Source organism: Ptychodera flava, chromosome 15, assembly GCF_041260155.1.
Source record: "Ptychodera flava strain L36383 chromosome 15, AS_Pfla_20210202, whole genome shotgun sequence".
In the NCBI taxonomy this organism is placed as follows: Eukaryota; Metazoa; Hemichordata; class Enteropneusta; family Ptychoderidae; genus Ptychodera; species Ptychodera flava.
In genome coordinates, this window is record NC_091942.1 from 38,570,148 (window position 1) to 38,584,697 (window position 14,550).

At 34.9% G+C, this 14,550-nt stretch overlaps 1 protein-coding gene across 1 annotated transcript in view; it reads right to left on the reverse strand.

Moving 5' to 3' along the window:
- LOC139152132 (transient receptor potential cation channel subfamily M member 3-like) overlaps positions 1-14,550 on the reverse strand; it is a 55,164-nt gene that overhangs the window by 20,371 nt on the left and 20,243 nt on the right. The window contains exons 7-17 of the mRNA XM_070725225.1: positions 13,875-13,985; positions 13,265-13,317; positions 12,693-12,729; positions 11,874-11,990; positions 10,264-10,304; positions 9,649-9,805; positions 7,234-7,387; positions 5,005-5,071; positions 4,548-4,666; positions 3,648-3,782; positions 1,258-1,353 (exon numbers count right to left, since the gene is read on the reverse strand). Of these exons, the coding sequence (XP_070581326.1) occupies positions 1,258-1,353; positions 3,648-3,782; positions 4,548-4,666; positions 5,005-5,071; positions 7,234-7,387; positions 9,649-9,805; positions 10,264-10,304; positions 11,874-11,990; positions 12,693-12,729; positions 13,265-13,317; positions 13,875-13,985 (1,087 nt within the window). The remainder of the gene's footprint in view (positions 1-1,257; positions 1,354-3,647; positions 3,783-4,547; positions 4,667-5,004; positions 5,072-7,233; positions 7,388-9,648; positions 9,806-10,263; positions 10,305-11,873; positions 11,991-12,692; positions 12,730-13,264; positions 13,318-13,874; positions 13,986-14,550) is intronic.

Here is a 14,550-nt window from a genome sequence, read left to right on the forward strand (position 1 = left end):
GTTCCTCGCCCACGCGACCTAGTACCCACGACTGGAAATGATTGACAACTGGCCCACTGCCGATTGATAATATTATTCCAAAAGTAGTTCCAAGGTTTAAATGTGGAATAGTTGGAGGAAAGTTCTCTTATTATGCAAAAAATTATCAATTCTTGGCTTGCGCATGTGATAAGTATATTATTCCAGGCGAACTTATACGTGAGAACATGGACGTCTTTTTTCCATGCTTCAATCAATTGACAAAATTTGTAGCCTTGGCTGGCGCGCGACCAAAATTTCACGTCAAAAGTTGATGATTGTTTACAAACATCATAGGGATATGTTTTCTGATCTAAATAAATGCTGACTTGGCCTGTTCCTTCTGCTGATTGTGAAAGGGGGTTTAGTGTGCGAAAAAAAAGTAACTAATGACAGGAATCAACTGGGAGTTGAACGGCTGGACACTCTAGCAACTACTGTTATTGTAGAGGGCCCCGAAATGGACTTTCACACTGGAAAGAACGAAAGTCCCATAGACTTTTCATTAAAAGGCACTGATATTTAATATCAGTTGATATTTTCACCGAATGTTTACAAAAAAGTTGTTAAGTTGAATGAGTTGTTGAGTCCTTTATTTTTTCCATGCATAGAATAAGGTTCGTATTTGCAGTTTGACTTTTTGAACATATTTATATATTGTCTCACAAAAATCATCCGTTGTCCCGCTTTTTTTTGGTCAGCGAGACAAAATGTCCCACAAATTTTTTTTCTGGTGAGAACACTGAGCGTGTTCGCATAAGGCGGGAAAAAACCGGTTTTGGAAGGTTCAGCAAAACGCTTGTCACGTGACTCCTAGCAAATAATGACCGTGTACTGTGCTTGGTCGGATAGCTCTATATCAGGGCTTTCAGAAAATGTATACTTTATTGGGGTTTAGGATGTGTTCAATTGAGAAAAAAATAAAAATCTGAAAGAGTCTAAAAGGTATGTAGCTACCTTAATAAAGTCATGAATTATATCACATCGCAGTTGTGAACAAAACAGAGGATTTGAGAGCTAGGTCACCATAAATTTTGTTTCCTAACCAATACCTCTGATTGGATTGAACCATAAAAGCAAATATAGTTTATTGTGAGAGTAAATTGGCCAATGTAAGCCATCAATCTTTATGATGCAAATATATTTGGAAAACTGAATATACATAACTTGCTATCAATTGTCCTATACAGTATATTTGCTGTAGGAGCTGTCAAACATTTTGACAATCTCCAGACTTACTATTTTGTCCTCTACACTGTTACTAAGTGTACTTTTAATGAGATCAGCACATCTACATCTTCCTCTGGTGGGAAGTAAATCTTCATAAAATAAAACCTAATTATGGACAGTGAGAAAAAGAGAAAGCACAGAACAAAACAAAGCAAAACATTAATTTTACGATTGTTTCAAGTCAGCTGATAACAAAGGAATTACAAGAAGTTTTGTCAAGAAGTAAGGTAAGCTTAGCACTGTCTTGAGAATTTTAATCTCCTATGCAATATCTGCACCTGGGTTGGTACTGGGTGACATTCAACTGCAAATTTGTGAATACTTTTGCGTTCTTTGAGCTATTATTGTAATCATTTCTGGTTGCAGGGTTTGTGGCATTCCTTGGTTTGTTCACTTGGTTGTCAGAGAAAAAGTTATGGCCACCTTAAAGGGGAACTTCACCCAGGCGGATGACAATGCCATACCCATCGGAAGATGGTCTCTGCCATATCACGTGATGAAAGCGCCAAGCTTGGCACTTTTCCCCCATGATTTAAAATACATTAAGGTAGCGGTAAAGGCTATTTTGCACCAATTCTTTTCTCAGAGTTAATGTCAAGTTTCTAGTGTTAGAATCAAGATATTTAGTTCAAATTTTCAGGATAACTCCCTTAGTTAATACTTTCTCCAAAGATATAAAAATTGTATATTGTAGCCATGATTTGAAATATGACACCAATCAATATTAAAATTTAATTTTTCATGTTTTTTTTACATATTTCAATTTAATAATAATTGGATAGTATTAATATTACCAAATTAGTTATAAATATGTTGACACTATTTATTGTAAGATTTGCACGGCAGGATTTGTAAATAAAATTTGTTTTATGATTTTACATGGGTTTACATATCAAAAAATTATTAAAAAATTCTTTCAAATTTCAAAATGTGATTTTTCAAAAAGTACTTCAAATACAGGAAAATTGTGCCGTACAAATCTTATCTGTAACCTTGTTAATAGGCTGTAAAAATTCCATGTCCATATCTCAGTTCAAAGGTTGGATTAAATTGGTACAAAATTATGTAGGAAAACTGTTATTCTGTCAAAAATGTTGAAAACAAGCCATATTTGCACCCCTCTTTTGAAGTCATAGAGCAGTTTTTTGGTTAATCTCACTTTTGACACCTCTTTGACACTCAAAGAATCTAAAAATGCATTTACAATAGCAGTCAAGAATTCTGAATGCAAGCACTGCCTTGTCAAACTTTCCTGAAAAACAGTAAAAAATGACTTTCCCTTTTCAAACATTTTTAAGCTAGGGGACCTCTACCATAGTTAATACACTAAGGACTCCCCAACTTCCTTTTATTTGGTCAGTTTTTCAGAAGTTTCAACGGGCTATAACTCTGCAATACCTGTGACCCAAATGTCTAGGTTTTTATTCCACAGAGAATGTTGGCTACTTTTATGTTTTAATAGTTTTATTTAAGTTTATAACTGACGCTCTAGCCTTTACCGCCACCTTAAGTTGATGAAGCCCTAAACTTCAACTTCCGCCACTATTTTTATCTGGTTTTGTAAAAATTTACATGAGTTATGAAAGGCAAAAATGGCTTTTACAGAATAAGTGACCCTAAAGCTAGCACATATGTAAAATACAGCCTTGGTAAACTTCACTAAGGCGAAATAAAAAAATATACACATTTCCAGTGACCTAACCTACCCCATTTACCCAATTTAAAACATTCCTACCTTAAACTTTTCTCTACTTTTTAAATCACGCATAATTTTGCCAAAGTTTACTTTTTTTGATAAGTTGTATCCCCTTAATATTGTCTAAAATCTAAGTTAGAGTCTAATATTAGACGAGTGGGGAAGAGGCAGATGCCCGACAAGCTCTTTTATAAGCTTGCAAATAAGAAATAAAAGTTCCAGACCAGACTATTCAAAACTCTGAAGACATGTCAACAGGAACACATTTTTTTTCTAAAATCAGGTTCTGCCAATCTGACTTCAATGATAAAAGCTATTTTGCGATGGCAGTTTACAATGGCAAACAATGAGAATTGAATGAATGAAGGTGACAGAACAAAGCCTGATCAAGGCTGTGTGCTATGTGCAGAGGAGGACCTGGTTGATGGCAGTGAGAAATCTGGAGAAATCACTTTACAGCCGATAGTGACCTGTAGTAAAAAGGGAACAGTGTGGACAGTTCTGAAAACACATCTGTCCTTAAACAAAGATTACACTTAAAAATGTATGTAAATAATATATACAATAAACAGACTTATTTATATGCAAGTGCTGACTAAATCCCTATCACTCAAAATCTACAGTGAATTTTTATTATCATGTGTACATCATAAAATTGGCAAGTTTTGTATTTGGATTTACCCTTCACACTTTATACACTTACTGAATGATACAGCTTTCCGAGAGTCTTTCTGTCACAAAAGTGCCCAAGTGGCATTCCATATTCTATGAATAACTTCACAAAGTTGGTCTTCCCGAGAACCAATGCTGACATCATTACACCTTCATAGGAGATATTCTGTTAAAATATTTTGACGAAAAGTGGTTACAAGAAAAGGAAAACATCATCAGTTAGTGCAATGTAAAGAATTGTAACATACTATTATTATACCTAATATTTGGGAGTCATATTATCGATCTAACATGACAGCGACTTAGCATATTGCATTGTCATTCTACCAAGTTTGAATTCAATCAATTACAATGACTGTAATATTTCTTTTATACCTCTATAGACAATCAATTACAATAACTGTAATATTTCTTTTATACCTCTATAGACACAGAAAAATAAAGGTAAACTGACAATATTGAACTCAAGACTAGTGTATTATAACTGGTACAAGGGTGTAAATTAAAAACAGTGCTATATCATGAATGAAGTTATATGATTCCAGGCATACACTGAGTAAACAAGTCATTTAACTTTTATCAGGTCATGGACACATTGGTAAAATACACTGTGAGTCAAGGCTGATCTGCTGTCTTAACTGTGCAGATCAAAAGTATAGGAATAAAATCAACAATGGTCAAATTTATCAATGATTCCCTAACCTGTCTGTTGATATGCAAATTAAGAATAACTCCCTAACCTGTCTGTTGATATGCAAATGAAGAATAACTCCCTAACCTGTCTGTTGATATGCAAATTAAGAATAACTCCCTAACCTGTCTTTTTGATATGCAAATTAAGAATAACTCCCTAGCCTATCTGTTGATATGCAAATTAAGAATAACTTCCTAACCTGTCTGTTGATATGCAAATTAGGAATAACTCCCTAACCTGTCTGTTGATATGCAAATTCAGCATCTTCTGTGCTCTGTACAGGGACTCAGCTGATTCAAAGAGATTTCTATCACCAGTGATCAGCTGAAGTCTTGCATTTGGAGATTCGTACACAGCTGAAAGATAAAGAAAATGCCATGGATATTATCCACAGATGTCTGAACCTTGAAGGCAATGAGTGATGCAATTGTTGTCAAAATATACTTCTCCATTTGCCTAAATGAGCTCTCATAGCAACCACTGGCAGTTATGTAATTGTAAACAAATTAATTGCGTCTGGTATAGTTATGTATTAGTTGTCAATATTTAAAAATTTTGATAAACCACACATTCTCCACACAGTGGAGAATGAAATACAGAATGATTCAATAACTTACAAATGTGTTACTTGTCACTAGTCCTCTAAGAGGTATACATAGTTAAAGATTTTGAACAAACGATGAAAAACAATCACCTTTGTAGATCGCATTTCTAATTATCTGCAAAGCGTCTTCACTGACATGAGTTCCACAGATGATAATCTGAACATTTCATGAAAGAACAACACAGAATAGTTACATTTGGATTATCAAGTATCTCACTAGAATGCAAATGTTATTGTGTGGTAAAACAATTGCAGTTGATTCTTCCCATACAAAATGATTAAACCAGAATATTCTCAGGTGTTTATCCCTAATGACCTTAAATATTTATCAACAAATGAAATAAATACACATACACCGTATTTTACTAGAAAAAAGAGATTGATATAGTTCTACATTAAAATTTATAAAAACTCATCCCAAAATTTTAACAGGAAATCAGTGGTGTTAATTTGTTTTCTTATAATGACCTGTAAATGCTGAGGATTATGGGTTGGTGATCTGAGATTTGTTTACGCAATGGGTTGGTGATCTGAGCTTTGTTTACGCAATGGGTTGGTGATCTGAGCTTTGTTTACGCAATGGGTTGGTGATCTGAGCTTTGTTTACACAATGGGTTGGTGATCTGAGCTTTGTTTACACAATGGGTGGTGATCTGAGCTTTGTTTACGTAAATGGGTTGGTGATCTGAGCTTTGTTTACGCAATGGGTTGGTGATCTGAGCTTTGTTTACGCAATGGGTTGGTGATCTGAGCTTTGTTTACGCAATGGGTTGGTGATCTGAGCTTTGTTTACGCAATGGGTTGGTGATCTGAGCTTTGTTTATGCAATGGGTTGGTGATCTGAGCTTTGTTTACACAATGAGTTGTTGATCTTAGCTTTGTTTACACAATGGAATGGTGATCTGAGCTTTGTTTACACAATTGGTTGGTGATCTGAGATTTGTTTACATGATGAGTTGTGATCTGAGCATTGTTTTTACACAAGGGGTTGGTAATCTAAGCTTTGTTTACACAATGAGTTGTTGATCTGAGCTTTATTTACACAATGAGTTGTGATCTGAGCTTTGTTTTTACACTATGGGTTGGTAATCTGAGCTTTTGTTTCAACAATCGGTTGTTGATATGAGCTTTGTTTACACAAGGGTTGTTGATATGAGCTTTGTTTACACAATGGGTTGTTGATATGAGCTTTGTTTACACAATGGTTGTTGATATCAGCTTTTTTTGTACAATTGGTTGGTGATTTGAGCTTTGTATACATAATGGGTTGGTGATTTGAGTTTGTTTACACGATGGGTTGGAGATTTGAGCTTTGTTTACACAATATGTTGGTGATTTGAGCTTTGTTTACACAATTCGTTGGTGATTTGAGCTTTGTTTACACAATACGTTGGTGATTTGAGAATTGTTTCTGATCATCATAGCAAGACTATCAAATAATGCAATTGTACCTTTGATTGGAGAGATGCATTAAAAATTGATGAATTGTATGGTTATGAAAATGAACCTGTCACTGCAAAGCTTGAGTTTGGGCAAAGTGCTGCTTGTCGAGTGTATTCTATTGCTATTATTGTTATTTGACTACCCTGGTCTGCCCAGTAACCATTTTGCACTAGGTTGTGTTATGTTGCTAGACAACCGTGTTCATTTTATTAATTACAAACACACGACATCCATTAAATCTACAGAAATGAGTTATTACAATCAAGCCCAAGGTGGAACATCAATTAAAGGTATACTGTCACCCGTTCCGATTTTGCCACAGTTACCATGGAAAGAGAAAATCTAACCAATCACAGATTTTAAGCGGGTGGCCGCTTTTTAAAAACAGCGCCCTCGCATGGGCAAATTGAATACCAAGGAACGCCCCTTTGACCATATATAGGCATATTTAGATTACAGGTGACTGTATACCTTTAAAGGCATTTTGTAATGTTTGCTGACATGTGCATTTTGAATAGAATGAATACAATACTGTTTCTTCTAAACAAAAATTTTTGAATCTCCTAGTGCCATAACCAAGAAATGTATGCCAAATGATACTCTTATTCCAAGTGACTAAAATATGATGATGGGGATTATCATTTCCTCACATCAACATGAATGCATTATAGTTGACAAGGTAGAGTCCACCTAGAACATAATGTGCAGTGTAAGATATACCGGTACAGCAAGCAGGCTTAGTGAAACATTACTGCTTAGCAACAGAGGTCAGGACAGTAAAAGAGGCATGTACCCTTCCTTGAATGAATTATTTGATTTGAAGCCAAAATTGTTTTTATTTTCAAAGATCCTATACAGGTAAATGTAAAGCCTTACCGGTACTAATTCACTGTCAACTGGGGCTTTCTTAACATTTGCAATTTGCTGGAGACATTTCTCATAAACAACAAAATCTTCTTCCTTGCAATTTTCACCAAGAGTGCTTTGTACTATTCCTTTGATTTGGTTTTCGGTAATCCGTCCCTCACACCTTTTTAAAATCACAAAAGTACATGCAAGATGATTTTTATGGATCCTTCTGTAAGTTTCAGCCATTCCTATGCGGGATATAAGTATTTGGTGTACGTATGTATGCTTCAAAAGGAAAAAAACTGCAAATATGAGGTGCATGACCATGAAACTCCTTGATGGTCTTCAAAGTCCTCCAATTTTAAAGCCTCTTGAAAAGTCCTTGAAAAGGAAAGTGAGTCCTGAGATTCCTGAAAAAATTGATAAGCGAAGCACAATCATGGGAAGTCAGGAAATGATCAGTCATGATATAACAAAAATGATTTGTTACACATGATATATAAAAATGATTTTTTGTAAAACTGATACCCTGAAAATGGTAACTTTACACCACAAAAAGTCCTATAAAATAGATGAAAGAATGCTTGAAAGTCCCTGAATTGTAAGTGATTTTGAGTGTCTGGCCCCTGAAGGACTTTGCACGATGGTAGAGAGATTTCTGGCACATATCATACCAGTCAAGATGTAAAAAAAACAGAAGTATATATTCGCAATATAGCACGGTTGGCACGCACGCAAGCTCTCAGCAAGAGAAAAAATACTTTTTTGATGTTCTGTGTCAGAATTTCAATATACTGTATGATATAATACATGACAATCGCTCGTGCAGATACGTCGTGAACTGGTCAAAATATTGTGATACACCTTAGCTGGGTGTATAGCTATGATAGAGTAGTATCCGGTATATTGATCAGCCTTGTTTGGGTGAACACTACCTCTTCATTGAATTTGATTTTACTGTAAGAAGACATAGACTAAAATTTCTTGGCTACTGCTTTTCCACAGTTACTTTCAAATAAATACAGTGTACAAAGAAAACATACTGTATTTATCAACAAAAAATCAATACACTTGATAATATCATCTATTTTCTCCCCAAAGCTACAAACCAATAGTACAGAGTTCATCATTTCTCTAAATCTTTTGCTGTGAAACAGACACTTAATCATGTTATTGTTGTAATTAGCTGTCAATGACTCAGAGAACAATAAACACAGGCAAAGTTCAAATGCCTGGAATATTACATGGTTTTGTTTTGACAGATGAATTTACCATTCAACTGGTCAACAAGACCAATTAAAACTTATGAACCAGCATTTCCGTTACAGTTTCAAAACTTGCGTATGATTTTACGCGACTTGGTTTTTATTTGCGTAAAATGTATCAACAACGTGTACGGTGTCGGTGGGAATCGGTATCTGAAATTGGGCAGTCTTTTCTGTCAAACTTGGGGGTTTCCTTTAATGCGCATGCTCTATTAGCAAAAAACAATAACCTGGGGGGCTTCAAGGTATAGTAGCTGAACGCTTGCAATGCCGTGTGTGCATGTCTGCAGCCTAATGACTTCATGTTCAAAGAAAATACTTTCTGACGATGAAATTAGTGTTTTCAAAGGGCCAACAAAAAGCAGATACTGATCAAAGTCCAGCGGGACCTCTCAAGATGCAACCCTACAGAGTGTAAATCGTCACCGGTAAACAATTTCCAAATAACATGTGACGTATTGTGTTACCAACAACGTAGACTCGATGGATTCTCGAATTTTTTGCATCTGTGGTGTCATTGTCTGTACAGAACTGATTGACCTGATGCTTTGTGATTATGAAATACAATGTTTCATAAAGAGTTGCGGTCCGCTAAAGTCTAAAATGTTGCAATATCATGATAAATGTCACTTGCAAGCAGGTGCATATGTTCTGTTTTTGTCCTACATTGAACCACGTTCAGGCAATGCAGTGCGGGCCAAGTACGTTGTGTCATGGGACGGCATTTTTCAATGCGTATTAGTTTACGCAGTCATTATTTTTTTTGCGTATTTCAGAACAATTTTGCGTAAAATATGCAGGATTTTGCGTTAACGGAAACGCTGTGAACTTGTGAGATGAATGATTTATGCAGGACCAGTAAACTTTACTATAAGACTAGCAAACTAGACTACAGGACTAGCAAACAAGACTGTAGGACTAGCAAACTAGACTGCATAACTAGCAAACTTAGACTATACCGGAGTAGCAAACTAGACCACAGGACCAGCAAACTAGACTGCAGCATTAGAAAATACTGCAAGGCTAGCAAACTAGACTGTAGGACCAGTAAAACTACACTGCAGGATCTCTAAATGTAACTGATATTAGTCAATCGTCATTTGACCACAAAATCTTGACAAATTGCTTTTCATCTTGATAATGTCAGCCAATGGCACAAATAAATTACGAATTTCACCTTTGTATATACACGAATGCAACCATGTCAGCCACTGCACCTCTTTCCATATATGTTGCTAGGATACGAATATCTTTCTCAAGAGCATCACAGGTGGCTTGTAGTTCTGCTTTCCCACCTTGCATCAAGAACCATGTGAGCGCAATAGCTCTTTTTCCTGTTAATGATAAAAATAAGTTTTGGCATAATAAAATATTATCTGTGAAGAAGCTCATAAATGGGTAAAGTGTCAAATTGTAAAGATAAATAAAACAACTTTTCAGTGATCTAAAAATATCGTCTACAAATTCATTTTTAAATATTTCACATTATACATCTAAAACAGTAATCATCTATCACACTGTGCAATACATGCAGAGTCCAATACATCCGCTAAAAGTGTCCAAGATTTCAAGCTGTGTAATAGAGATTGTTTCTAAGGGTCTGTTACAGATTCTGATCAGACCCTGTTGTAGGCATGTCCTGAAATCTGCCTGTGGTTTTCTAACTGTTTATATAAGCTGATATTAAAAATCACAAGTTGTTTCATTGTTGATGTATCAAACAACATTTTCTGCATACTGGTTTGGCTTAACTAAAACTCTTGCAAATATACTAAAAGACATACTGGCTTACCATGACAGAGGTCTTCAAAACATTCCTTTTTTCTCTTGTGACTGAAAAAAAGAAAATTGTTACTCATGAATCTGAAGGGGAGCAGATAATTTCACAATTTTTAAATGGTTTGTGATAAATGTTAAAATTGTTAACATTCTCTTAATGCAGTACTGGACAAACAGTCATGGCATAATCCTTGTTTGAACATCACTAACATCATTACTCCCCATTGGGAGCTTATGAAAGTGAAATAATTATTTCCCGTTAGAAGATACAGTGTCTGGCAAACATCAGAAAGGTGAAAAAAGTTGACAGACAGAGTTGGGGGACACACACACATTGCATTTTTCCTTTGCCATATTTAATAATCATGCGCGCTAAATGATAACAGAAATGAACGTCACTGTTCTATAGGCTATCAAGGGTATTTCTGTCAATTTTCACCATGGGGGTTTCAAGAGACCTTTAAAGCCATGGCATATCCTTGTTTGAACATAACTAACATCATTACAGCTATTTGTTTTCACAGTCATTTTATGTGATTTTCTTTACTAGTGCTAAATCTCTGAACATTTACAAAACATTTTGAATATCAAAATACACAAGAAACTCTGACAATTTAACATGTAATATACAACTTTGTGAGGGCTAAATGACAATTAATGACTCTTAGCAACTGTTACACTAGCTAATATGCCACATATGAATATACCATGTTTTAAGTGTATCAGTATATAGAGATCTATAGCACTCCTTGTGCTGTATGTGTCATACCCAACCTGCATGCAGAACCACAGACTTATATCAGATACCATTAAATGGTCCAGTGAATTCTCAGTGTGATCAGAATTGAATACAGGTTTTTTTGCTGAAAAAATGGTAAGAATGAAAAACACTGGACCCATACAGAATAAATTTACAAATTCTAGGGGGTCAATTACTTCATAAATTTACAAATCCTAGGGGGTCAATTACTTCATAAATTTACAAATCCTAGGGGGTCAATTACTTCATAAATTTACAAATCCTAGGGGGTCAAGTGTTAAGGTGGTCTCTCAAGGTAAACTGATTGCATTCATAATGAAAATTGCACCATATGTTCTTCAGGCGTCTTGGAAAAATTTGCTTCACAAGCACAGCATATGTTGCATAATTTGCTTCATGGTTTAAAGAGTCCCATTGAAAATGTACGATTTTTTTTTAATATTGAAGATGGAATTTCGACAACATAACAAATTGGTACTATTGACTCATACAATAAACGATATGAGAACAGTTTACAAGAATCATCATTGGCATGAGATGGTCTTGTCAAGGGACCACCTAACACTATGTGGATTTGCTCTGTCCTGCAACAATCACCAGAAAAGTGAAAAATAACAAGTCCTTAAAGATATTTCACTTTGAAATTTACAGCTACAAAATATACTTGAATTTTAAATTGAGAGAATGGAAGTCAAAAGCAAAGGATTTACTTGCAGTTTTCCCCATGGCAAGTACTGGTAGAGTTTATCCAGGAATCCATTTGAATAAAAGAAATTACTTTTCAAAAATTTACATGATACAATTGTAAATTTACTATGATATCATCTTATGTTATCTGTCCTGTTACTATTACATTAGCTTACCCTCGTTGAAATTTTTTCCATTTGTAGCAGTCTCCACACAGTATATCTCCTTTACACATATCATCAGTACATGTGTAGATGGTATCCCAAATGTGTTTGCTGCATACAGTACATCTCCTGAACAGTATAATTTAATGCAAGATTATTAACTTTGTTTTAATCTTAATGTGTTGAGTGCTGTTATTTTCTTTTCCTAGGCTGTTAAAAATCACTCTCTACACAACAATGTAAGTCAGAACAGGAATTTTTTTTTAATGATTGTTCTGTGTGTCCTTGCTCATTTTGTTATACACTCCTAACCAACTGTAGTGTTATGCAAACTTTAACCTGTTCACCTCCAATTCCCTGTAAACAGGTCCACTACCACAGTTGATAACACTGGGATCGGGCCAAACCACGGTGGTGAAAGGGTTAAAAAAGAAATGATTTTGGGCATGTCAGAGAATGCTTTTACACATGAAACAAAATAGATGTGTTCAGTGCAAAACTGACTTGCACACTCATGTCCTGAGTAATGTTCTAAAAGTGAACGGACACATATAGGTTTCAGGGGTACTGGGGTCAGAAACAGCATCAGCATTTACATGGACAGAAATGCAAACAGAGCAGGGGGCATAAATAAACAGAGATATGAGTATTTCCATACAAATGTCACATGTATGTATGTGTTGTTACTTGTACCACTGTATCAAGAATTCTTCATAGCAATTTGTCTGCAGAACACTGAAGCAACAGTAATTTATTGCACACATCTGACAATTAACTGATTTCATTTGAGATAAGTTTTCAGAAAGATGTTTAGGAGATTGATCACCTTACCATGAGCCTTTTCTCTGTTCAATTGGAGTGAAATAACCTGAAAATTTGAAAACAGTGTCAAAAAATTCATACTTGACTTTTACTGGAATCTCTATGTGTACATTAAAATGCAGATAATCATTATAAACAACAATCAAAGAAAGATTTACACTGCCATACAAGTGTACCATCTTTTGTACAGATTATTGTTATGTACTGACGATTTCTTTTTTTCTGTGAATATTATTAAAAACAAATAACTACTAGAGATTTATCAAAGTATACACTCTGTACTGTTGATTTCTATAATGATTATACGTACTTAATGAGTTTACTGGACATATACTTGCTTCAAATTTACATAATGCATTAAGATGACTTTATGGTATAATTGCCCCCCTGCCCAACCCCCCACCCCCACCCCCACCCCTGGTACTTGATAAATCAGCCTGGATTAAACCAACTTTACTATTTCAAGCTTCAATCTGTGTGATGGAAAGCATGCACTGAATATATAGTCATTTACATGCAAAATGCACAAATTCTTTGTAAATGTCACAGAATATAGAGTTTGGCATTCATATCTTACAGACCTGTATTCCATGTGTCAAATTTCATAATTGATGATGCATGTACTTCATCATGGCTGAAATATAAAATTCAAAGTAATTGCTTTGTTTAATGACGGAACAACTGAACATCGTAATTAACACGCTACATGGACTTAGTAGCTATACCTTCTATTCATCCATTCCTGCCTTCTCTGAACACACTTTGAAAAGTATTGGATCAAAAGTTGCTTTTTTTTATTCTGAAAATCACAGTTTGGTCTTCAAAACTAAATTGATATCACTCACTTTGATGATCATTACTACATAAATAATGATTTAACATTTATCCTTTTGGCAGTCATTGTAGAATCCTGCTTGGCACGTCAGTGTTTGCATTGGCTACTACTGTATACCTAGAGTTTCAGATGATGATATGTTTGGTGTTCCTGGATAAATTCTCAAACTTGACCACAGTCAGCACACCGACAGACTGCATTGGCAATTGACTCAAACTGATAAAATTGCTGTCAAAACAAATTTGTAATATTAACATGAAATGGAACTGCATTAAGTGATATACAAATTATTGTAATGTGATAATAACATATAAATTCAGTGATGTTGCATGAAAGTGTTATTGAACTTGACTAACCCTTCCTTCCATTTGCTGTCTTTGTCACATGCACTACAAAGATCATAGTCACCGCATAATGAACAGTGTGCACCTGGTCCAACTATAGCTTGCCGGCAGCCATCACAAAACCTATAATTAGCAAAAATATATAGTCACTTATTATTATTTCTTTATTTATTTATTTATTTCATTTTATTTCAGACTAGATCAGTCCATAGAATTCTGATTTCACAGGTATGAAAAGTTCTTAGAACATTACAAAAATACAATATTTCTTTTGTAAAATATTGCTCATAGAGGAAAACAAAATCAAAGGTATGGGGAATCGATCCATAATTTACAAATATAGGAGACGAAATAAAGATGATCATGTACCAGCCTCACCATCATATTTTCATGTCTCGATATTTATTATTATCATTATTTCTTAAAGCACACTAAACTCACAGTGTCTAAGAGCTCTTTAAACAGCTAAAAATGTATTTAAGAAAAGATACAGATGAAATATAAAATGTTTATCAGACAAATAAACACAAAGTTACACTTTGTAATAATCCTTGAAAGGTACAGTTTGTACGTCTTAACACTGCGCTTAAAAGAATCAATAGTACAGTTTATGTAAGCATTAAACGGGAGTTAATTCCATGAATCAATGCTGTGACTGGAAAGGCACAGTAGATGGCTAGATTTTAGT